General features: G+C 44.5%; 1 protein-coding gene across 4 annotated transcripts in view; it reads right to left on the bottom strand.

Moving 5' to 3' along the window:
* Positions 1-24,587, bottom strand: part of CTNND2 (catenin delta 2) — a 1,127,175-nt gene that overhangs the window by 8,358 nt on the left and 1,094,230 nt on the right. For all 4 annotated transcript variants that reach the window (XM_025270807.3, XM_025270808.3, XM_044932646.2 and 1 more), the window contains 2 exons: positions 8,838-8,964; positions 4,536-4,667 (listed from right to left, as the gene is read on the bottom strand). In XM_025270807.3, coding sequence (XP_025126592.1) covers positions 4,536-4,667; positions 8,838-8,964 — 259 coding nt within the window. The remainder of the gene's footprint in view (positions 1-4,535; positions 4,668-8,837; positions 8,965-24,587) is intronic.

The following is a 24,587-nucleotide window of genomic DNA, read 5'->3' as shown; positions in this document are numbered from 1 at the left end:
ACTTACATCCCCCAGTCTCTGGACTACCTCTCTTTATTGGTGTTCAGGTTTCAGCTCAAAGGACTCCTCCTTGACCTTGTTAGTTAAAGGAACCCTGCCCACATGATGCCCTCTGTCTCATGACCCCATTTATTTTCTCCATTACACCCAACACTGTTTGCTATTACTTTGTCAACAAGCTTGTCCCATTGTTTACCTTGTATATTGCTTCCCTTTACCTAGGAGACAAGAAGTTCCTTGAGGGCAGAGCTGCATCTGTCCTGCCACTTTTTTAGGTTTCCGCAGCCTCTAGGACAGTGCCTGGGCTCAGGGCATGCTCACAGAGTGAGTGCTTTATTTGCTGAGTGAATTAATGAACGAATGAGTAAACCTTAGAAAAATCTGCCTTTGGAGCTATCATCTGCTGATGGAAAATGTCACTTCAAGGACAAGGTGAAAATTTTTTTCCTGTTACTCAGAATAAAAATGCATTTTTTGTGGGGGGCAGAATGTGCATATTTATAGCCTCGGTCTCCCTCCCTGTTATGACTTCTGAGCTAAAGATGTTTCCATTGGAAGTTCCTCTCCTGCTTTTTGGCCCACTTCACCTGTTTAAAGGAGACCGCATAGCTGAGACTGAACTTGTGGTCTCTCTGGACACGTGAAGCACATGTCCCTCCCAGGTGATCTGCCCTTCATGCATCTGAGCAAAGAGTAAACTGGTAGGAAAATGCCTTTATTTTTTTGTAGAGGCCCCAATTTTGCTCAGTTGGTAAAGAATATGCCTGCAATACAGAAGACCTGGGTTTGATTCCTGGGTCGGGAAGATCCCCTGGAGAAGGAAATGGCAACCCGCTCCAGTATTCTTACCTGGAGAATCCCCATGGACAGAGGAACCTGACAGGCTACAGTCCATGGGGTCACAAGAGTGACTTAGCGACTAAACCACCACCACCACCAACTTCCAACTGAATCAACGTACTGAAGATTAGAATGGCTTTAAAGGCATGACAGAAACAGAGACATTGACAAAACGGGATCGACCATTGGATGCTAAGGTATTTGGGGAGCTCAGGTGGGAGGGCAAAATCCACAGGTGAATTCTGAAGTCAGGCTGTACAGCTGCTGGGATCACACAGCCCTCCTCCGATGCGTGCTTTTGAACACGTAATGCTCCCAGGGAATCATGACTGCGAGAAATAGCTATAACAGTTCTGCATGCCTGAATGAACAGCTGACTTTGGCTTTCCAAGGGCCCTTCAGTGGCCGATAAATAGGAGAGAAATGAGACGCCCCCAAGCCAGAAAATGAATACAGAGAAGGTTGGGGCGGGGGGTGGGGAGCCTGGAATAAAAACCCAGATGGATCTGCATTTCTGAGAGCTTAGGAGAGGGGATGATAACCCAGGCAAGAAACTGCTTTTCACTTTAAAGCTTTTACATGCTGCATTTTGAGGGTGAAGCTTCCCATGGTTTTCCCACAGCAAGTGGGGGAACGGTCTAGGATGTTTTCTGATGCCTGAGAAATAAGGAAGATGGCAGGTTTTCAGATATTTTTTCAATGCACTGAACTTTGAATGCCCCCTAGATTTACTGGGGAAGAATAAAAAGTACTGCGTTGGATATGGAAGTTCTAAGAAATCTGATCTGCAAGTAAACACTGAAATGATGGGTATTTGCTAAAGGGAAGCGGACCAGAGGTTGGCAATTCATCATTTGCATTCCTACATGGAATGCTGATGCCTGCCCAGCTCGGCTGGGGACTTGTTCATACCAACATGTGAAAGTGAAAGTCACTCAGTTGTGCGGACCCCAGGGAAAGGATACTGGAGTGGGTAGCCTTTCCCTTCTCCAGGGGATCTCCCCAACCCAGGGATTGAACCCAGGTCCTCCCACATTGCAGGAGGATTCTTTACCATCTGAGCCACAAGGGAAGCCCAAGAATACTGGAGTGGGTAGCCTATTCGTTCTCCAGGGGATTTTCCCAACCCAGGAATCGAACCGGGGTCTCCTGCATTGGAAGTGGATTCTTTACCAGCTGAGCTGCCAGGGAAGCCCATAAAAGAGGGCAAACACACCCTCCAATCTCACCACCACCAACATCATCGCCAACACCTTACTCCCAATACCCCACCTCCTCCATCAGCAGCACCACGAACATCATCACCCCACTGTCACCATCAACGTCACAGTGATAACAACTAACTTTATGCAGGACTTGTTGGCTTAAAGGGCACCTTCTTATATAAATATATTATTCAGTGATGATCTCGTGTACTTCTAGGCCTGCTGCAAGACTGATAGTAGAGTGTTGAGCTGCGTTTTTAAGTATAGAGAAAAGTGTTTAAGCCTCTAAATAAGTTTGAAAAATGACATCTATCTCAACACTGGAGTTTTCAAGGTTCCTGCCATTTTCTAGGAAGATTAAACATCTAGAAATATGTTAGATTTTATTTCTTATTCTCTGATGTCTGCAGGAAATGATCATGTACCACTGGAACTATTTCAACGAAAACACACCCACACTGAAAAACCTTTTGAATGATTCTACTGGGTGAGAGAGTTAAAGAGAAAAGGTCAACTTAAATAACAACAAAGCAGTTGATTTCACAATTATTCTCATAATTATAGTCTCAATTTTTCATCCCTGCCTGATGGTGATGTGGCTACCTGGGGCAATAATAATCAAAAAAGAAGGCTCAGGTGAATTTCACTCCACTGCTCTGGAGTAATCAGTACAGAATAGATTCTCAGCTGCTCAGCATTCGGATCCATAAGCTCCTTTGTTTATGCTCATCTGCCACAGGGGGCAACACTTATGGGGATAAATGAACCAGGGAATGAGAATCAAAAGGTACGGCCTACGCTGGACTTCCCTTGTGGCCCGGTGGGTAAGACTCCATGCTTCCACTGCAGGGGGCAGAGGTTCGATCTCTAGGGGGAAAGGTAAGATCTCACATGCCATGGCCAAAAAAAAGGTATGTCCTCTGCAGTGCGCTCAGTTCCCCCATTCAGGAGATGTTTCAGGCATGAGGGTGAGGTGTTCCCTGGTGTGTACACGGAGGCAGAGCGCTGAGCTGAGGATGGGGACCACAAGCATCTGTTTATGATGCTTTTCGTTTGGCAGCTGGGTAGAGTTGCTATGGAAAAGCACTGCCTCTGGGGTAAATACACTTCCCATTAGAAAAATTCATCTTAGACGCCCTGGATCCAGAAGACAAGTTAATAAATCATCCAATTTGTCTGTTCTGCTTCCCTGCAGCTCTACACCTAAATAATATCAAGGAATCGCAGCTCAAACTCTTAGGAGTCTTTGGATAAGGGGGGCTCAGTGTCTGTTTAGGACTGCACCCTGGTACCCCAGTTTTATGCACGCCCTAATCTGGCCTGTTTTGTTGAAGTCCTTATGGTCTATTTTCAGGAGGGGCCCATCTCCACATCTGCTTGGCAAAGGGTGTGAGATCCTGGGTTAGAAGAGATCCTGATGGTTCTGGCAGCTCTGCTTTCGAGGCATATACCCACCCCCTACCCCTGCCACACACACACACACACACACACACACACACACACACACACCACATGCACACACATCAATATGGCAAGTCCTGTTCCCAGAGGAGGGGCAAACCCAGGGTGGGAGGTAGGTGTGCGGGGAGGCTGGCAGAGACAATGAAGGTGGACATGGAGCCCGAGCCAAGGAAACTACAGAATAGGAGGAGGGCTGAGGTCAAGGCTGGTCACTAGGCAGGCTGGCTCATATGGGCTGGGTAGATGGTACCAATTTTGGCCTCTGCAGAGTCCCAGCTGATGAGCCAACGTGTGTGACTGGGGGAGTGAAGGATGAAGGGCATGACAGATCAATGCCTCCTGAAGGGAAACTGAGGTCAGAGGTTCTCACGAGCCTTCTTGGGAGTTTGCCATGTTAAAAGGTTGGTTTCATGTCAAGAGGGGGAAATGTCTCAACAGCAGTTCTGGGGGTTTCCCTGAGTTCTTCTTCTGTTGCTTCTCTCCCATCCCTTCCCCTCCCATCTCCCCTCCCCTCCTTTCTCTACCCTCTCTCTCTTCCTCACTCCTAATGGGCAAAGCTTGACCACCATCTTGGGTTATGCCAACTGGGAAGAAATCTATGGTGACCTCCTTCTCTAATTTGAGAGGATATCATGAGCTGGACAATGGAGAAGGAAATGGGAACCTACTCCAGTATTCCTGCCTGGGAAATCCCATGGACAGAGGAGCCTAGTGGGTTATACAGTCCATGGGGGTCGCAAAAGAGTCAGACACGACTTAGTGACTAGACAACAAACAACAGCACAATTTGGGAAAGCGAGAAGGAAAGGGACAGGGGAAGAAAGACCAAGGATTCTCCCAGCTCCTCCAGGAACAAGACGCTCCCTGTTTACACCCCCAGCGTCATCTCATCGCCAGTCCCTGGGAATCTTGGCTGTCGCACTCTCACGTCCTGCTGAGCTGCTGAGCTGAAGTCTGATGCCCCACCCTCTGCCCTGCCCCGAGTCCCATCACCAGCTCCTCGGAGCAGACTCACACAGCTGGGCTCACCTGTCATGGTGTCTTTCCTGGAAGTGTGCTCTCCTTTAGTTCCGTGGTAAGTGGCGTTGCTACCGGTGGACTCATAGTCTGTTTTCCTTTCTTTGAGGCTGATCATTTCCCGAGGTGAAGCTGGGGCACTTGCTACATAAAGAAATCGAAAGGGTCACTTTCTGCGTGTCATCCCACAGCACGTACAGCTTCTCACACAAACACGTGAAATTATAAGGGCACCGGGCTCAGCACAGGTCAGTATGTGTACACGGACCTGTCATTGATTTTTATTTTTGTTCTTTTGATTCTTCTCTTTCCGCCTCCCCTTATTCCATGTCACGCAGTGCTTTCTAGTTAAGGGGCCATGCAACTTGGAGGCAGGGAACTAAATACTATATCCTGGGAGCATCTTCCCAAGAGAGACACCCTTGTGGGGCTGTGACCTGCTCAAGGCGTATGGGACAGTTTTAAGAATGAGATCTGTCTTGGTTTCTTTTTCTTTCTTTTCTCTTTTCTTTCCCTTTCTCTCCTTTCTTTTCTTCTTCCTTACTTTTAAAAAACTAGATGTGTTTCAGAAGAGTGATGACTGATATTGAAGAATCTCTGATTAAATCAGATGAGTTTTGCTTAAATTCTGAGTCACGCAGAAATGGCTGTAAAGGAAGGCAGAGGCTATCTGTGGGGCCAGTGTAGTCCCACCGCCAAGATCCTCTCCATCAACCTGCAGAGGTGGCTGGGGGCACGGTATGAGGAGGGTGCCTGTCTTCTGATGAGTGTCCTTGCTCCATTTCAAATGCCCTCAACACTCTTGCACACACACTTTGCACCCTTGATATTATCTGCCTGTCAGACCTGGAAAATGAGCCCTGTCAACCCTTTGGGTCTTCATTTCTAAAATGACAGGTTGCAATTAGACCTCCCTGGGTTTAACAAACTGGTCCCAGAACAGAGGAAAAGATTTACTTGGACTAAAGGAAACAAACAAAAAGAAGTTTTGTTTTTTAAAAAGATTAGGTGGAGTGGGAGCAACTAAGCAATGTGAAGTGGAGGTTAAGTGAGTGTGCTGGTGCTAAGGCAGCCATTATGTGCACATCTTACAGGCTGACCTCAGGATTGGTCTCCATGCTTCTCAGTGAGGCCACTTGCATCCCAAGCTTAGTCAATTGCATCTCACTAGAGTGCAGGCATGGAGTCAGCCCCATCTTCCATGCCTGAGGGCAGCGCTTCAGAAACTTGTTTAACCTTGACACTCACCTGAGAACCTGGGGACCCTAAAACCAGATCCCTGAAATTCTGAATCTGAATTTTCAGTATATGGGCCTAGGAATCCATATTTAGTAAGTACACTTGGTGATTATTAAGGCTAGGGAATCTCTGGGGAGCTCTGGCTTTTAGGATAAATCTCTCTTTCTCTCACTGGTGTCCAAGCCCCTCCCCAGTCAAGCCTCAATTTACCCTCCTGCTTTTGGTTCTACATCCTTTGCAGGGTCCCCCAGGTTCAGGCCACTGGGCCTGCTTGTTCCCTGAGTCACTTGATTGCTTTCACTGAACTTAGTATCTTCTATGGACAAAGCCCCATGCCAGACACCGGGGACAGAAACATGAGTCATTGCCCACTTTCTAAACTTGAGGAGCTCTTCGTCAGGTCAGGAAATAAAGCCAGAATAAATAAGAGGGAGAGGCTCAGTGGATGTCTCAGCCCAGTGATGGGAAGTTAACAAAAGGGGCCTTTACCCATCCTTTCCTGAAAGGCCCCCTACCCACCTCTCAGACTTGTCAAATAAAATTGAGGCTCACTGCTCAACTCTTAAAACTCTTAGAGGTTTCTAATCCTGGCTACTCATCAGAATTAATTACCTGAAATACTCAAAAATACATGGATGCTACACCTGGCTCCTCTCCCCCAGTGAGTTGGACCAGAATCTCTGGGTGTAAATCCAATGGGAAACCAGGGAAGGAACTTGCAACTGTTCCACGTATGTCAACCGGGCTCTGGATCCAGTTTCTGCACATCCTCAGCACCCAGGCTACTGTGTCTTGCTCACCCCTTCCACCTCTGCCTTCTCTCCTCTCTTCTCTCTTCATCTTCCTCTCCTGGGAGAGTCCCTTCCTCCCCTTGCTCCTCTGTTCCCAGGTCTACTGCATAAAGATTGGCCTTTTATGAGTCACTGCCAACAATTACGAAGGGACAACATTTTGGAGCCTCTTGAACAAAGCTTTTAAAATGAGAATCTAATATTGCACAGCTGGTAGGCTTTACAAAACTATGCCAAGTGTGTAATTATCTCCTGAGACCTCACACACAGTGGTCTGAGTCTCTGGTAATCCAGGATGATGCTCCTGGAAAAATCAAATCATGCCCATGAGTGTTTATTGGGTGCCTTCACTGTGCTGTGCCAGGGTACTACCAGGCAGGACTTTGGCTGCATCCCTGGGTTGCTGGCATCCTGAAAGGCAATGCTTTTCTTCCTGGGCACCTTCCAATTTATTATATGATTCCATCTTCCTAACACGGACTGGTTCTTCATAATTAGAGCTCTTAGAAAGACCATCCTTGAGCTTCCCAGATTCACTGCTCTTTATCTGTTTGTTGTTGCTCAGTTGCTCAGTCATGTCTGACTCTTTGTGACCCGATGGGCTGCAGCATGCTAGGCTTCCCTGTCCATCACTATCTCCCTGAGTTTGCTCACACTCACGTCCATCGAGTCAGTGATGCCATCCTACCATCTCATCCTCTGTCATCCCCTTCTCCTCCTGCCCTCAATCTTTCCCAGAATCAGGGTCTTTTCTGATGAGTTAGCTCTTTGCATCAGGTGACCAAAGAACTGGAGCTTCAGCTTCAGCATCAATCCTTCCAGTGAATATTCAGGGTTGATTCCATGAATTAGGATTGACTGGTTTGATCTTCTTATCTCTTTAAGAATTATGAAAATATGATGTGTAAAAGGCCACCTCCATGCTTCTGAGGCAAATGGCACTTTCTTGAATTACATGGGGTTTCCTAAGTCTTGTTCAGTGTGAAGCTAAATGTTACAAGCAATAACACAACACTAAAAATAAAAGCTTTCAAGGGGCTGGGAGAAGGTAATTCATTTCAATCAAATAGTCCCCATTCATTTCTGATTTTCCCCACTGCTCTGATAGTAAAGCATGATGTAAAGTTTCATGACAAACGTGCTCACGGGCAGAGGGGACACCCTGCCGAGGGCACTCTGTGCTGTGTCCTTTGAGATGTGGTTCCAGAAAACATAGTTTCTTTGGCAGGAGGAGGGCAGTGAAGGGCAAGGAAAAACTTTTGTTAAATAAAGGCTTATATACGTGCATGTGTGAGTACAATTATTCATTGCATGCTAGAATAAACCAACAATAAAATCTATGCCATTTATATACTAAGCAATATGTTCATATTTTTCCTTCAATGAGTTCTTTAATCTTTGGCATTACATAAAGTGATTGAAAAAGGGTTTAAAAATAAGGTGTCTTTACAAGTAGATAAGAAAAGCTAGTTCCCAAGTTAAGCAATAAAAATGAGACAAAGGCAGGGGCAATATAGAAGTAGGGGGTTAGAAGGTATAAATTATTTTGTATAAAATGAGCTAGAAGGATATATTGTACAATGCAGGGAATATAGCTAATATTGTACAATAATATAAATGGAGCATAATGTTTAAAAATTGTGAATCACTAATATTGTACACCAGTAACATATAGTATTGCATACCAATTATATTTCAATAAAATTTTTTGTAAAAGAATGAAACAAAATTAGAAAAAATTAAACTGAATGTTTTAAAAGTCACGGTTGGTTGTAATATGAATATGCAAATGACTTATCTGCTGGTTTACAGGTAATGATAAAAACCAAATCAGGTATAGAACAGTAATGAAAGCTGCAACGATAGGTCTCCAATGCATGTCATTCTCAAGGAGGGAAGAGCACACCCTCTTTCTCCTACTTTGTGCCCCAATTACAATCAATAAAATGCAACCTAAACTACCTGAAGTTGGAAAAATGTCTGTGGAAAAGCCTGACCTGCAAACACTCAGCGGTTCTATTTATTCTTATTCCTCCCTGAATGCAGGTCCAGGGTGTGTACTTCATGCCTATGACACCTCTTAGAGATGTGTAGAACTCTATCAGAAAGATGTTTGTTCTGAGTTTGTGCATATAGAATACAGAGTCACCCCTGCTATAGAAAGAAAACAGATGCATTTGACATTTCTAGCAAATGTCCCAGTCGGGATGGCCCTTGGGTCTGCAGGGTCAGCTAAGGGGCTTGGATCCAAGGGAAGCAGATAGCTGCCCCCGGACCCTCTTACCTGAGCGGTTGTTGGGGGACACGCGCACGGGGGAGATGGAGGGCGTGCGGGACGAGGAGTAGGGTCTTTGCCGATCCCTCTCGATGGTTGAAGATGAGGCTACGAAGTGATACTGTGACCATCCGTCCTGCAACAGACAGCACAGCACGCACCCATCATGTGGGGAAGGCACGGCGATTCCTCACCTCCTGACACTGGGCATTCAGAGCATTCGAATTTGCGAAACATTTCACCAGTCTGTCAGGGCAGATCTCAGATTTCTACTTCTCCATCACCCTGATGCTGGGAGGGCCTACCCTGAGTGCTGGCTTTCCTTTCCAGGTGTGGAATAAGTGATCCCTTTGCAACTCTGCTTTGACCAGAAGATTGTATTTAAATGAAAATAGGATGCTCAGAGGCGCTTCCCAGGTGGTGTGAGTGGTAAGAACCCACCTGCCAATGCAGGAGACCTAAGAGACATGGGTTTGATCCCTGATTTGGGAAGATCCCCTGGAGGAGGGCATGGCAACCCGCTCCAGCATTCTTGCCTGGAGAACCCCATGGACAGGGGAGCTTGGCGGGCTACAGTCCATAGGGTCGCAAAGAGTTGGACACGACTGAGCGACTTAGCACTCATGCATATAGGGGATGTTCAGAATGACCCCGAAACCACGTTTCACCTACCTGGCTCCAGCTCTCTCTGGCCCTCTTTTCAGCTTTAAAGTTTTCCAAAGTCTTTACTCTTTTGTTCTTGGGACCAATCCGTTAGTGACCAGACTGCTGAGGACCATTGTCCCTGCCGGTGTATCTCCCTTACACTGTTTTGAGCCTCTTTTCTGCCCACATTCCCACATTCCCACCAGCTCAAGGCCTTCAGCATGACTGGTGCTGAGTAGTCATACCTAGGTTGCTCTGTTCTCTGAATTGCTCCAGGAATTATTAGAGCATATTGAAAATGTGCTTAGTCACTCAGTCCTTTCTGACTCTAACCCATGGACTGCCAGGCTCCTCTGTCCATAGAATTTTCCAGGCAAGAAAACTGCAGTAGGTTGCCATTTCTTTCTCCTATCAATTAATTCTGCATTTACCTTCCAACATTTCGTTACTATAGGAAAAGCATATATACCATTTTTCATTATGAAAACTAAATAAGTACATCATGGATAATTTTGTATTTAGAAAGCACAAAGAAGAAAATAAAAATAACCAACAGTTCCACTCTCTCTTCTTCCCCTGAGAACTCCTGTTAAGATGTTACAGTATTTCTTTTTTCTTTCATTTTTTTTTCTTTTTTAATTCAAGTTCAGTTTTATCAAAGCAAGATGTCAAACAGTACTGGCATTATCAAGGAAAAACAGATACCTGCCCTACTCTTAACTCCTGTTTCACAGACACAACCATTTTCAACTCTTTTGGCTCTTTTTTTCCTGACTTTTCTTAGGGACTCAATTCTCTATAAGGAATCATTGCCAACATAATCAGATGAAAGCTAACAAGAATAGAATTTATACTCATTTCAATATTTGTGTCTTTCTTTACGTAATTCTCATTATTGCTCTATTTGGTAGGGTAAAGCCAAAATCAGAAGTATGCTATTTCAAAAGCTGTTTACTCCACAACAAGATTTTCTCAACAGTCTCATGGGTTGGATACTATTCTTATCTCGATTTTACAGAGGAAGAATCTGAGCTTTAGACGGTTAATGGGCCACCCAAAGTCAAACAGTAAACAAGTGAAAACTCATGGTAGTACTACAGTGTGACATACTGAAAACATAAAAACTCTAATTTGAAAAGATATCTGCACCTCGGGTTCACAGCAGCACTGTTCACAACAGCCAAGACGTGGAAGCAATCTCAGTGTCCATCGACAGGTGAGTGGATAAAGAAGATGTGGTAATTATAAACAATGATGCAATGGAGTACTGCTCAGCCATAAAGAGGGATGAAGTAATGTGATTTGCAGCAACATAGATGGACCTAGAGAATCTCATACTAAGTCAAGTCAGACGGAGAAAGACCAATATCACACGCTAACACCAATGTGTGGAAACCAAAAGACTGATACAAATAAACTCATCTGAAAAACAGGAAAAACTTATGGTTGGCCAAGTACTCAGGGAATAGTTAACAAGGCAGTGGGGACCTGGCCGATGGCGAGAAGCCAGACACTGAAGACACAGGCTGGGGTTTCCAAGCCAAGAGAGGAGCAGAGACTAAGGTCCTGGGGTGGGAAAGGTCTGGGCTGCTGTGAGGGGAAGAGAAAGTCTCTGTGATGGAAGGGGAGTGAGCAGGAGGCAATCAGGAAATAGGATACCTTATGGGTGTCAGGGCAGTCTGGGGAGAGTCAAGCAGCAACAGGGAGATAAGATAAGGAGCTTTTCCACATTAGTCAAGGAGAGATGAACCTGGCCTGACTGGGGGCTAGTGGTGAGCTAGGGGCTGGTCTGGGATCAATGGTGGGAGGATCTGCTGATGCCTGGGCTACTGGGTGTGGAAGTGTGTGTGTGTGTATGTTAGTTGCTCAGTCGTGTCCAACTCTTTGCAACCCCATGCACTGTAGCCCACCAGGCTTCTCTATCCATGGGATTCTTCAGGCAAGAATACTGGAGTGAGTTGCCATTGTCTTCTCCAGGGGATCTTCCCAACCCAAAGATCGAATCTGGGTCTCCTGCATTGCAGGCGGGTGTGGAAGAGATAAATGACCTTGATGCTGCTGGTGTGAACAACGGGGGCTGGCGATGCCATTCACTGAGACAGGGGCCAGTGGAAAGGGAGTGGCTTTAGGAGGTGAGATCAATAGTGCCATCTGGGACGTGCTGAGTTTGAGATGCCTGCGGTACACGACAGAAAAGAGAACAAAGCAGAAGCGGAAACCTGGAATTTCAGGAGTGATGTCAGACCCGAGGCAAAATTTTGGAGTTCTGTATACAGAGATCATATAAAGTTAAGAGAGAAGATGGAAGCCTTGCATGTAAGTGCAAAGAGAGCAAAGCAGAGGGTACAGGGCTGGGGCACTGCAATACTGAGTTGGCACAGAGGGCACGGGAAGGGCCAGGATGAGCTGGGAGCAGAGCTAGAAGGCTGTGATGTCAGGCAAGATCAGGAAACAAGGACCAAAAACGGACCCCTGCCCTTGGGAAGACGGAAGTCAGCATGACCGAAACAAAAGAACTTTCTTTGGTCTAGCTGGTAAATCTCTTAACTCAGGTGGGCTCAAAAGATAGTGAGAATTGATGAAAGAGAAATGGTGAGTACAGACAGCCTTTGGCAAAGGCTGACTATTACAGGGAGCAGAGAAGTGGGGCTTGAAGAGCTAGAGCAGCTCAGAGATGCTTTAATATACCCCCTGGAGGAGACTGCAGTGTTTCACATGCTGATGGGAATGTCTCGACACAGAGGAGGAAAAACCTGGGATGCAGGAGAGAAGGGAAATAGTTCTTAAGAAAAGGAGAGTCTTGTTTTCTGACATTTCCTGAAGGGGCGGGGTGGGGATGAGAAGCGAGGTCATCTGCTGAGAGTGAGGAACAGCTGGAGTTTAGAGGATGGAAGAGGAGACGGGAAGGTAGGGAAGAGGAAGGAAGAGAGGAAGAAGAGACATGTGAGATGGTTCTCAAGGTAAGCAGGGAGCAGGTTGACCATCGCCAGGTGGTCCAGTGGCCCGAAGCTGGAGATGGAACTTGAGGCTGGTGGCAGTGAATTCATGGGTATGGGACGACTCCTACACCCAGGGTGGTGTGTTTTCTCTCCAGCCACATTCGGCTGCCCCAGAGCAGGTGTGAGGAGATGGAATTGGATGGGGGTGGTCAGGAGACTGACCTGGAAGGAGACAGGGACAAAGAGATGCAAAGGGCAGGTCACGGAAGCTCTTGAAATCTAAGGTGGGTGGAGAGGAAAGTGGAGATTGGGTAAGGAGATGGCGAATGCACACTAGTCAGTGGAGTGAGGATCTTCAGAGGGTTGGGGCACTTCACAAGTGCTGGGGGTTTCCTTGATGGAAGGCAGAGGAGAACTTTCTGGAAAGAGCAATGAACAAGAGGGAGATACCTGGTCCACCTCCAGGAAAAGGGGCTGGGACCTGAAAGGTCCCCATGTGAGAGGGCTGCAGGGGGCTGGGGGCTGTCCTGGGGGGCAATGGGTCTCAGAGCACAAGACTGAAGAAACAAGGGTGGGTATTGGATGGGGGCTTCCCAGGTGCAGTGCTAGTGGTAAAGAAACATAGAAACAGAAAGAGACATAAGAGGAGTGAGGATCTGCAGAGGGTCGGGGCACTTCACAGGTGCTGGGGGTTTCCTTGATGGAAGGCAGAGGAGAACTTTCTGGAAAGAGCAATCCACAAAGTGACATAAGAAACATGAGTTTGATTCCTGGATTCAGAAGATCCCCTGGAGGAGGGCATGGCAACCCACTCCAGTATTCTTGCCTGAAGAATCCCATGGACAGAGGAGCCTGGCAGGCTACAGTCCATAGGGTCACAAAGAGTTAGACACAACTGAAGCGACTTAGCATGCACGTATGCATGGGCATTGGATATAGGGGGTCCTATTGACAGCAGACCATGGGTTCAAGGGCAAAAGGATTGGAGGTGGGAAGGAGGAAGGGGGAATGCCAGGGCAGATGGCTGGCTGTTTAGAGCCTCTGAGTGAGACGAGTCCAGAAGTGACAGCTGACCCAGCAGTCTTGGGCAGTTGGTGGTGACCAAGGTAAGGAGCGTCTAGGGGCAAACAGCTAAAACCACAGGGTTTTACATCACAGGGAGGGTGGGAGCCATGGGAAGAGGCAGCTGTCCGGGTAGGAGAAGAAAATGTACTGTCTCTGCAGGAATTCGGGGCATTTCTCTTAAATTCTTGGGGGGTGGGGTGGGGTGGAGAGGAAGGGAAGGGGCGTCTTACAGAAGCATGTAAAGTATTTCAGATGGGAATGGACCCATTGCTCACACACGGGAACAACTTACAAATTTGTTTTAAAAAGATATTCCTTTCTTTTGAGGGGAATGCTTTGTTGGCAGCAAATGTCCTTAAATAGGTCCCAATTGAGGCAGATTATTTTACGTTTGTCTCACCTGTGATTTCAAAGACGATGTACTGTGTATGTGTGCATGGAGTGTTCTAGGTTGTGGCTCAGGAAATTGCTTTAATCAAAACCTTGGCTTCTTTGGTCATGAGTAACTAATGGTACGCCATATACCATGAAAGGTGGGCACAGTACTTCATAATAAGAATACTGACTAATATCTGATCTGTTCTAAGACCTATGGAGACATCAGGGATAAACGTGGCCCAATTCTAGCCTGGTTTGACTTGGGCAGTATCTATTACTCGGCATCTCCCTCTTACACAGGTAAGTACAGATGTTTTGTGCAACAGTTCAGAATTGATGATGCTTCCCAGGGGGCGCTAGTGATAAAGAACCTTCCTGCCAATGCAGGTGGTGTAAGAGACATGGGTTCGATCCTTAGGTTGGGAAGATGCTCTGGAGCAGGGCATGGCAACCCACTCCAGTATTCTTGCCTGGAGAATCCCATGGACAGAGGAGCCTGGTGGGCTGCAGTCCATGGGTCACAGAGAGTCAGACACGACTGAAGCGACTTAGATTGCACAGCACAGATTCCATTGAGACCAGCTAAGTATTTACATCTCTGGAAGTGTCAGGAGAGGGGCTGTAATAAAAAAAACTGCTTATGAAGGAGGAAAGGGTAAAAAAGCACCAAAAAAAGCTTTCAAATCTTTCATGAGACCCACTTCTGAGAATGTAGACACGTGACAGAGGTGAGCCATGCAGGTGACTTGTCTGTGGGCAGTGAGATCGGTGGACATTCGGCGGTGATAGGGAGGGTGTTAGAGGCACCTAGAATGCCCCCCCACTGGCCAGACACCTTTGTGTAAGGCCAGCGCACATCTGAGCACAGAAACTTTGAATGAAGGTGGGAGGCGGGAACTTGGGGAACAATACAAAGTGGAAACCCAGTGAAGGCTCTGGGTTCCAGCAGTGTCTGAGCCCCAGCTGCGAGCCCCTGGGATGCTAGGAAGGTGACCTGGTTATGGCTCCATCTCCAACTTCCCCTCATCCACTGATGCAGAGTGAAAAGTGTGATGACAAAAACAAAGACCTCCAATATCGCTGCAGTCACCAACGCCCAGAGGGGCTCTCAGCTTTAATTCTGAAGGCACATCCTTCCACACACCATGGAAAAGTGTAACCTCGGATGCTAGAGACCAGGGCACAGATGAAATCAACACTTGTCTTAGTGATGCTGAATAATTTCCTGGAGGGTAGATCTCATGGCCCTGCACATCTTCTACTGCATGAAATTTTTAGTTATTCAACCGAAAAAAAAATATATATTTTCTTTCTAAAGAATAAGGAACATGAAGACATATCTTCTTTGAGAAAGTTATTCTGAGCTAATATTTTCTTTTATCCAACTAGCCCTGGACATCCTTGCTGTTTAGCCAGCCTGCAATCAGTTTATGATTCGCTGACTTCCCACTGTCATGAAAGGCTTGAAAGGGGTTTACAGAAACACACACAACTTGGGCACACAGGCTTTGAATCACTATTTGCCTCTTTGATGACTATGATTTCTTTTTAATGTTTTAACTCTCTGTAGACCAGAGGCTGTGCCCCAAATTCTATTGGGTACTTTGCCACAGTTCCCCTTCATACCATCCCTTTGACTTAGATAAGAAAGTTCAGGGAAGGAAACAGAACGAAGAACCACCGTAGTAACTAGGGCTGGGCCGTTAATCCTTAATATTGATGATAAAGAACTCTTTTCACGTCTGTCTTTCTCCTCCAGCAGAATGACCGCCAAGTCGTGCCCTTCAGCTCAAGACCCAGCCAAGCTGTCAAAAATGTGATATGAGAGCTGCACCTCAAATTGGTTTTTATTTTTAACGCATTAAACTTAAAACTGGAGGTTGTTAAATTGTTCCAAGTATATAGAGATAGAAATCCAAAAGAGAAGACGGGTTCAAAGTCATTGAACTTTAAATTGCCACCAGAAATAATCTGATTTTCTTTATCTTACCCTTTCACTGTCCTTCCACCCCTTTCAGCCTCTGTGTGAGAGTTCCTGGTGTGTTTCTTTATGAAACTGTTTTATTCCCCAAAGCTGCTCTCATCCACATCATTACTTTCAATGGTCCAGAAAGTGTGAGAATCAAGGGAACTTTTTTCACAGCCTCACGACCATTACATCCTCATGGCTGGTCTAAATGGTGGTCACTATATTATTTCCGACCGATCGTCTCCTTCTGTATTTTGAGGTCCCTGAATTTATAACCATCTCCATCCTACATGCTCTTACATCCCACAAACATCTCCACCAAGACTGTGCCACTGGAGAAACTTCCATCATCAGAGCTGGGATGAAAGATCTAAGTGACTTTCAGACCCGCCTACACGAGCTTAGTACAATACACACTCACCCCGTAGCCTTTTTTTCTGGAAATTGTGCAGGGTATTCAATTTAGATCAGCACATGAATATGTTAGGTTTGTGTGGAAAGAATGAACGGAGCTGTTTGTCAAGGCTCAGGACTGCTTTCACCGTGGGTCTCTCTGTTGATAGAAGTATAATTAGACAACTGTCCAAGTCGGCCCACCTCTCTCAGGATCCACTGGGCTCACGATGACTGGTCAGCTCTGTCTTGATTTCTTTTCCAGAAATTAAGGGCAGAATGATTCAATCAGCTTTAAATATAGTTTAAACTATATTTTTATATATAAAATATATATAAAGTTTTAAATATAGTTTTAAAATATATTTAAAAATATATATTTATTTTTAATTAATATTTTATTTATTTAAATATTTAAGTTTTAAATATAGTTCTGCTTAGGCCTCAGCCTCTGAGATCCTGTTTAAATTGTTCTGAGTAGGGTCTGGGCATTGGTATTTTCAAAATGAATAGCGTGGCTGGGAACCACTGGCTTGGAGTTTGTATGCATACCTGGCAATGATTAATAGGGATATAGAACACATTTTAAAGGGCAAAATCCTAGGAGGCCTTTAGGGCTCTGACTCCATTTGGCAGTGTCAGATATGGCATTTGCAAGGTTGACTTCCACAGGAACAAAACTAAGTCCAACTCAGGCCAGAGAGGTGCCCCCCCCACCCCCCGACATCCTACTCATACCTGATTACTCAACAATCACCCCGTGACTCATTTTCACAGCCTACACCTTTGATCAGGCAGCTCTGAGACCTCACACAACACCTGCTCTTTTTCTACCTGTCAGATCCTACTCATCCCACTCAGTCTGGAGCCAGGTAAACAGGAGGTGGGGCAATACATGTTCCATAAATCACTATTACTAAATGAATTATGCCTCTGAGGTTCAGGGGAGATTTTAGCAGTGCTGGTATGCTTTTACTTGCCTTGTTGTTGTTGTTGGTCAGCTGCTCAGTCGTGTCCTACTCTTTATGACCTCATGGACTATATAGCATGCCAGGCTTTTCTGTCCATCAGATATTCCCAGACAAGAATACTGGAGTGGGTTGCCATTTCCTTCTCCAGGGGATCTTCCCAACCCAGGGATCGAACTTGTGTCTTCTGCATTGGCAGGTGGATTCTTCACCATCGAGCCACTAGGGAAGCCCTTCCCTTGCCTGTTATGAACAAAATGGTATGACCTTTCATTTCTGTCTGCTGCAAGCCTGTCTGTCTGCCCAGCTGGGAGGCAGGGCTGGGCCATGTTTATTTCCTTGCTATTTCCTGGTCTCTAGCATGGTACCTGCAACACAGAGGTACCTAATAGATTCTGCTAGTTGAAGACAATGAATTAAGATGACTGCATTAGTTATTATAAATGCAATGATAATCGATGTCATAGTCTTTATTGGTAACTCTACAGTTCTTACACTCTTACAGTTCTATAACAAATGAAGGTTATCAGAGCCTTATGGTTTTTTTTTTTTTTTTTTTTTTTAAGTATTTTAGCTGAGAGCAACCTCATCTGCTGCTATTGGTATATCTGTCCTTTCTGACATACTGCTGGGCTGAAGGCAGTGCTAGTTTAGGTAAAAGGGTACCTAGAAAAAAAGAGAAAAAAAAAAAGAAAGAAAAAAGTAGCCTATGGCTTGCCCACTACACTTTTGATGGTAATGTCTCCCTGTCCTCTATGCTTCAACATGAGGATATAAAACTGTCTCCTCTTTAACCAATCGTGTAGCTAATTCTAGAGCATCATTATATCTGCCACACCTGGGCCCTGAATTGGTGCTGATTCCACGTACAGCTCTCAGAGCACACACCTCTTTGCACACACTGCCCCTCCCCCAATCTCTACTGCTTATTGCATCCTGCAGCTCAGAAACCACGAGCTCCTGTCCACAGCAAAGACGCTCAGTTTTCCCCAAACACAACCTGAGCAGAGCTGGGGAAAAGGAGAAGGGAGAGAGCATCCCATTTCTCATTTGATACACTCCAACTTCCTTTCGGTTGGATACAGGAGCCCACGCTTGCTGCGAGGTGTGCCATGTGCCCACTGGAATGAAGGGCTCAACTTGCAGGAATGTTTCTGGGCAGGGAACACTGATGACCAGAGTCACTGCTCTGGAGTAGAAGCTGGGTGCTGTGCATGCCCACAGGAGGTGTGCAGAATGTGTGGATGTGATGGAATGGGATATGTCAAGCAAGAGTGTTCCCACACCTTTTCCTTCCCTGGACCAGACCGCTAGAGAGCATCCTGTGTCTGCCAGCTGAGCAGGGCGGTGAGCCCTGCCCCCAGCACTGGAACAGAGAAGGGGTGGACAAGCACAGTGCCAGCTGGACCAGCAGGGAAAGGGGATTAGGGACATGACTTGTTCAATCTGTGTAACAAAGAGCTTACAGCAAAAATGGAGAGGAAGGGCAATATCTCACAGACTGTTTGGATAATCTGGTGATAAGGGAGTCTAGAGAAAAGGGGTTAAGTACCAAATCTTCATCAACCACTTCAGGAGGTGAGATGAACAGGGCATGGGTGGGGCAGGGGGTATATGTATATGTATAACTGATTCACTTTGCTGTACAGCAGAAACTAAACATTTTCAATCAACTATATGCCAATAAAAAGAAACAAAATTGGGTCATTTGTAGTGATGTGGGTGAACCTAGACTCTGTCATATAGAGGGCTTCCCTGGTGGCTCAGAGGGTAATGAATCCTCCTGCAACGCAGGAGACCTGAGTTCGATCCTTGGGTTGGTAGATCCCTTGTAGGAGGGCATGGCAACCCACTCCAGTATTCTGGCCTAAAGAATCCCCATGGACAGAGAGGAGCCTGGTGGGTTAAAGTCCAAGGGGTCGCAAAGACATGACTGAGCGACTAAGCACAAGGTAGTGATGTGGATGAACGTAGACTGTGTCATACAGAGTGAATTAAGTCAGAAAGAGAGGAAACAAACACTGTATATTACCATATGTATATGGAATCTAGAAACATGGTACAGATGAACCTATTTGCAGGGCAGGAATAGAGACACAGACATAGAAAATGGACCTGTGGGCCCTGTGTGGGAAGGACAGGGTGGGACAGACAGAGCAGCACTGACACATATACACCACCAAGTGTAACACAGAGAGCCAGGGGGAGCTGCTGCAGAGCACAGGGAGCTCAGCTCGTGCTCTGCAGCACCTAGGGCGTGGAGGAAGGGGTGGCAGGGAGGCTTAAGAGGGAGGGCATAGATGGATCAGTCAGTCAGTTCAGTCGCTCAGTCATTTGCAACTCTTTGTGACCCCGTGGACGGCAGCACGCCAGGCCTCCCTGTCCATCACCAACTCCCGGAGCTTGCTCAAACTCACATCCATCGAGTCGGTGACGCCATCCAACCATCCCATTCTCTGTCATCCCCTTCTCCTCCCACCTTCAATCTTTCCCAACATCAGGGTCTTTTCCAATGAGTCAGTTCTTTGCATCAGGTGGCCAAAGTATTGGAGTTTCAGCTTCAGTATCAGTCCTTCCAATGAATATCCAGGACTGATTTCCTTTAGGATTGACTGGTTGGATCTCCTTGCAGTCCAAGGGACTCTCAAGAGTCTTCTCCAACACCATGGTTCAAAAGCATCAGTTTTTCAGTGCTCAACTTTCTTTATAGTCCAACTCTCACATCCATACATGACTACTGGAAAAACTATAGCTCTGACTAGACGGACCTTTGTTGGCAAAGTAATGTCTCTGCTTTTTAATATGCTGTCTAGGTTGGTCATAATTTTTCTTCCAAGGAGCAAGCGTCTTTTAATTTCATGTCTGCAGTCACCATCTGCAGTGATTTTGGATATATGTACATGTGGGCTTCCCTGGTAGCTCAGACAGTAAAGCATCTGCCTACAGTGCGGGAGACCTGGGTTCAATTCCTGGGTCGGGAAGATTCCCCTGGAGAAGGAAATAGCAACCTACTCCAGTATTCATGCCTGGAAAATCCCATGCACCGAGGAGCCTGGGGGCTACAGTCCATGGGGTCACAAAGAGTCGGACACGACTGAGCGGTTTCACTTTCACATACTTACATATATATGTATATGTAATATATATGTATCCTTACAGCTGATTCACAATGTAGTACAGCAGAAACGGAAATAACATTGTAAAGCAATTATCCTCCAAACAGAAAACAAAGAAGGCATGGGATTTCATGTTACTTTTTCTGTGATCTCTGACCTCTGGGAAGAGGCGCCCTTTAGTGATTAGACAATGATGGGGCGGAAAGTGACAAAGTTAGTGAATATCTACAGCTGTGACGGTAAGTTACATGGGGAGTGTCCAATTTGCAGTTCTGTCTTCAAAGTGAGATTTGGACGTTCTGTCTTCTATACTTAGAATTTAGAAGCAACAAATCTTTCCTAGTGATAAATGACATCTCTGACTTGGACAAAAGCTTCAATAAATAATTAACCTTGAAAATGGAGAATAGTTGTTCTTTCCACTGAGGATATTCGCTGGCACCCAAAATAGATATGAGGACAATGTCAGGCAGTGTATGTTTTTCCTCTCTTTGAAAACAGTTTTGGAACTTCTTTAATCTGGTAAGATTTAGTTGGAATCTAAACAAGGATTTCTCAATAGGCATAGAGAGACTCTTTAGTTCTGAAGTAACAAATACATGTTTTTTTTGTGTGTTAGCTGTCCTTGAAGGCTCTTGGCGCATAAAACTCGTCAATTCTAATTTGCTATGAGTGACTTGAGATATAAAGAAAGGGTGGTGTAAATCCTTGGAGCTTTTAAACAACTCAAGTTCATCCACTCATTCAGCCTAGGACATTTACAGCTTGTACTTCAATCACTTCATCAGAAGCTATTTTTTAAATGAAAGTTAAAATTTGAATTGTTGCCATGCACTGAAAAAGGTAACCAGCTGAGACACTGCTCACTTAGGAAAAATTTGATTGCTCAAAATTGTGCCAGTTTTCCAGTCATTTTTTTAAGTGGAATAAACCTGTTGATGTAATCACAACGAAGCAGAGAAAGAAAAGATTCCAAATTAGTGATAGCTATACAAACATTCTCCTCATTTCAATAAAAGGTATTATAGAGAAAAAAAATGGAAACAGACTATTCAGAGCGTATGCGATTGAAGACCAAGCCAGATTTTCCCTGAGGATAAACTTACAGTTCCTCTTCACTATAATAAAACAAGCTTCCATCTATTTTTAAGGTAAACTGTTTGTTAAAAGAGTCATTAAAACTAATTCCATCAACAATTCCAAAAGCTATTAGAATTAAATATTTAGACTAAATCTTCAAGGACCAAAAGGGAGTATTTGCAATTTAATGCAAAAATAAATACCACCTGACACACCAGTTACGTTCATTAGTTTGTTTCAGCTCCGGTGCCTCTAATGAAATTTAATTAAATTGATTTGGCTACTTAAAGGTACAGTATATGTAAGGATAATGGGGAGGGAGGAGGGAGGAGGGTTCAGGATGGGGAACACATGTATACCTGTGGCGGATTCATTTTGCTATTTGGCAAAACTAATACAATTATGTAAAGTTTAAAAATAAAATAAAATTAAAAAAAAAAAAGAGTCTTTCACAGTATGTACCATCTTTTAAGGGCTCCCCAGGTGGTGCTAGTCATAAAAAACACGCCTATCAATGCAGGAGATACAAGAGACTTGTGTTTAATCCCTGGTTCAGGAAGATCCCCTGGAAGAGGGCATAGCAACCCACTCCAATATGCCTGCTTGGAGAATCCCATGGACAGAAGAGCCTGTTGGGTTCCAGTTCATAAGGTTGCAAAGAATCAGACATGATGAAGTGACTTTACACGCACACATCATCTTTTAAAAGCAAATATTGAGTAAATCCATCTTAGGAATTCAATTTATCACCATTGAACTAATTCTAAAGAACCGATATCACTAAGAAGATTTGACAACCTAGAAAGAAACTGATATAATTTGGTCAAGAAAGTACATCGTGGTTAACTACCAGGAGTTAACTAGTACCAAACAAAAGCATGGTGGGATCTCTCAAAATGAGGTTTTTATTAAGAACTGGGTACAGAAGTGAAGAAGATGGCGGAGGAGTAGGACGGGGAGAACACTTTCTCCCCCACAAATTCATCAAAAGAGCATTTAAACGTCGAGTAAATTCCACAAAACAACTTCTGAATGCCGGCAGAGGACATCAGGCACCCAGAAAAGCAGCCCAACTCTTCGAAAGGAGAGAGAAGAAATACAGCTCCATCCACCAGAACATCGACACAAGCTTCCCTAACCAGGAAACCTTGACAAGCCACCTGTACAAACCCACACACAGCGAGGAAATGCCACAATAAAGAGAACTCCACAAACTGCCAGAATACAGAAAGGACACCCCAAACTCAGCAATTTAAACAAGATGAAGAGACAGAGGAATACCCAGCAGATAAAGGAACAGGATAAATGCCCACCAAACCAAACAAAAGAGGAAGAGATAGGGAATCTACCTGATAAAGAATTCCGAATAATGATAGTGAAATTGATCCAAAATCTTGAAATTAAAATGGAATCACAGATAAATAGCCTAGAGGCAAGGATTGAGAAGATGCAAGAAAGGTTTAACAAGGACTTAGAAGAAATAAAAAAGAGTCAACATATAATGAATAATGCAATAAGTGAAATTAAAAACACTCTGGAGGCAACAAATAGTAGAATAACAGAGGCAGAAGATAGGATTAGTGAATTAGAAGATAGAATGGTAGAAATAAATGAATCAGAGAGGACAAAAGAAAAATGAATTAAAAGAAATGAGGACAATCTCAGAGACCTCCAGGACAATATTAAATGCTACAACATTCGAATCATAGGGGTCCCAGAAGAAGAAGACAAAAAGAAAGACCATGAGAAAATACTTGAGGAGATAATAGTTGAAAACTTCCCTAAAATGGGGAAGGAAATAATCACCCAAGTCCAAGAAACCCAGAGAGTCCCAAACAGGATAAACCCAAGGCGAAACACCCCAAGACACATAGTAATCAAATTAACAAAGATCAAACACAAAGAACAAATATTAAAAGCAGCAAGGGAAAAACAACAAATAACACACAAGGGAATACCCATAAGGATAACAGCTGATCTTTCAATAGAAACTCTTCAAGCCAGGAGGGAATGGCAAGACATACTTAAAATGATGAAAGAAAATAACCTACAGCCCAGATTATTGTAGCCAGCAAGGATCTCATTCAAGTATGAAGGAGAAATCAAAAGCTTTTCAGACAAGCAAAAGCTGAGAGAATTCTGCACCACCAAACCAGCTCTCCAACAAATACTAAAGGATATTCTCTAGACAGGAAACACAAAAATTGTGTATAAATTCGAACCCAAAACAATAAAGTAAATGGCAACGGGGTCATACTTATCAGTAATTACCTTAAACGTAAATGGGTTGAATGCCCCAACCAAAAGACAAAGACTGGCTGAATGGATACAAAAACAAGACCCCTACATATGTTGTCTACAAGAGACCCACCTCAAAACAGGGGACACATACAGACTGAAAGTGAAGGGCTGGAAAAAGATTTTCCATGCAAATAGGGACCAAAAGAAAGCAGGAGTAGCAATACTCATATCAGATAAAATAGACTTTAAAACAAAGACTGTGAAAAGAGACAAAGATGGTCACTACATAATGATCAAAGGATCAATCCAAGAAGAAGATATAACAATTATAAATATATATGCACCCAACACGGGAGCACCGCAGTATGTAAGACAAATGCTAACAAGTATGAAAGAAGAAATTAACAATAACACAATAATAGTTGGGAGACTTTAATACCCCACTCACACCTATGGATAGATCAACTAAACAGAAAATTAACAAGGAAACACAAACTTTAAACGATACAATAGACCAGTTAGACCTAATTGATATCTATAGGACATTTCATCCCAAAACAATGAATTTCACCTTCTTCTCAAGCGCACATGGAACCTTCTCCAGGATAGATCACATCCTGGGCCATAAAGCTAGCCTTGGTAAATTCAAAAAAATAGAAATCATTCCAAGCATCTTTTCTGACCACAATGCAGTAAGATTAGATCTCAATTACAGGAGAAAAACTATTAAAAAATCCAACATATGGAGGCTGAACAACATGCTGCTGAATAACCAACAAATCGCAGAAGAAATCAAAAAAGAAATCAAAATTTGCATAGAAATGAATGAAAATGAAAACACAACAACCCAAAACCTGTGGGACACGGTAAAAGCAGTCCTAAGGGGAAAGTTCATAGCAATGCAGGCACACCTCAAGAAATAAGAAAAAAGTCAAATAAATAACCTAACTCTACACCTAAAGCAA

The sequence above is a fragment of the Bubalus bubalis genome, chromosome 19, assembly GCF_019923935.1.
Source record: "Bubalus bubalis isolate 160015118507 breed Murrah chromosome 19, NDDB_SH_1, whole genome shotgun sequence".
In the NCBI taxonomy this organism is placed as follows: domain Eukaryota; kingdom Metazoa; phylum Chordata; class Mammalia; order Artiodactyla; family Bovidae; genus Bubalus; species Bubalus bubalis.
The sequence above is the reverse complement of the archived record's forward strand: the minus strand, read 5'-3'. Positions and strand labels throughout refer to the sequence as shown.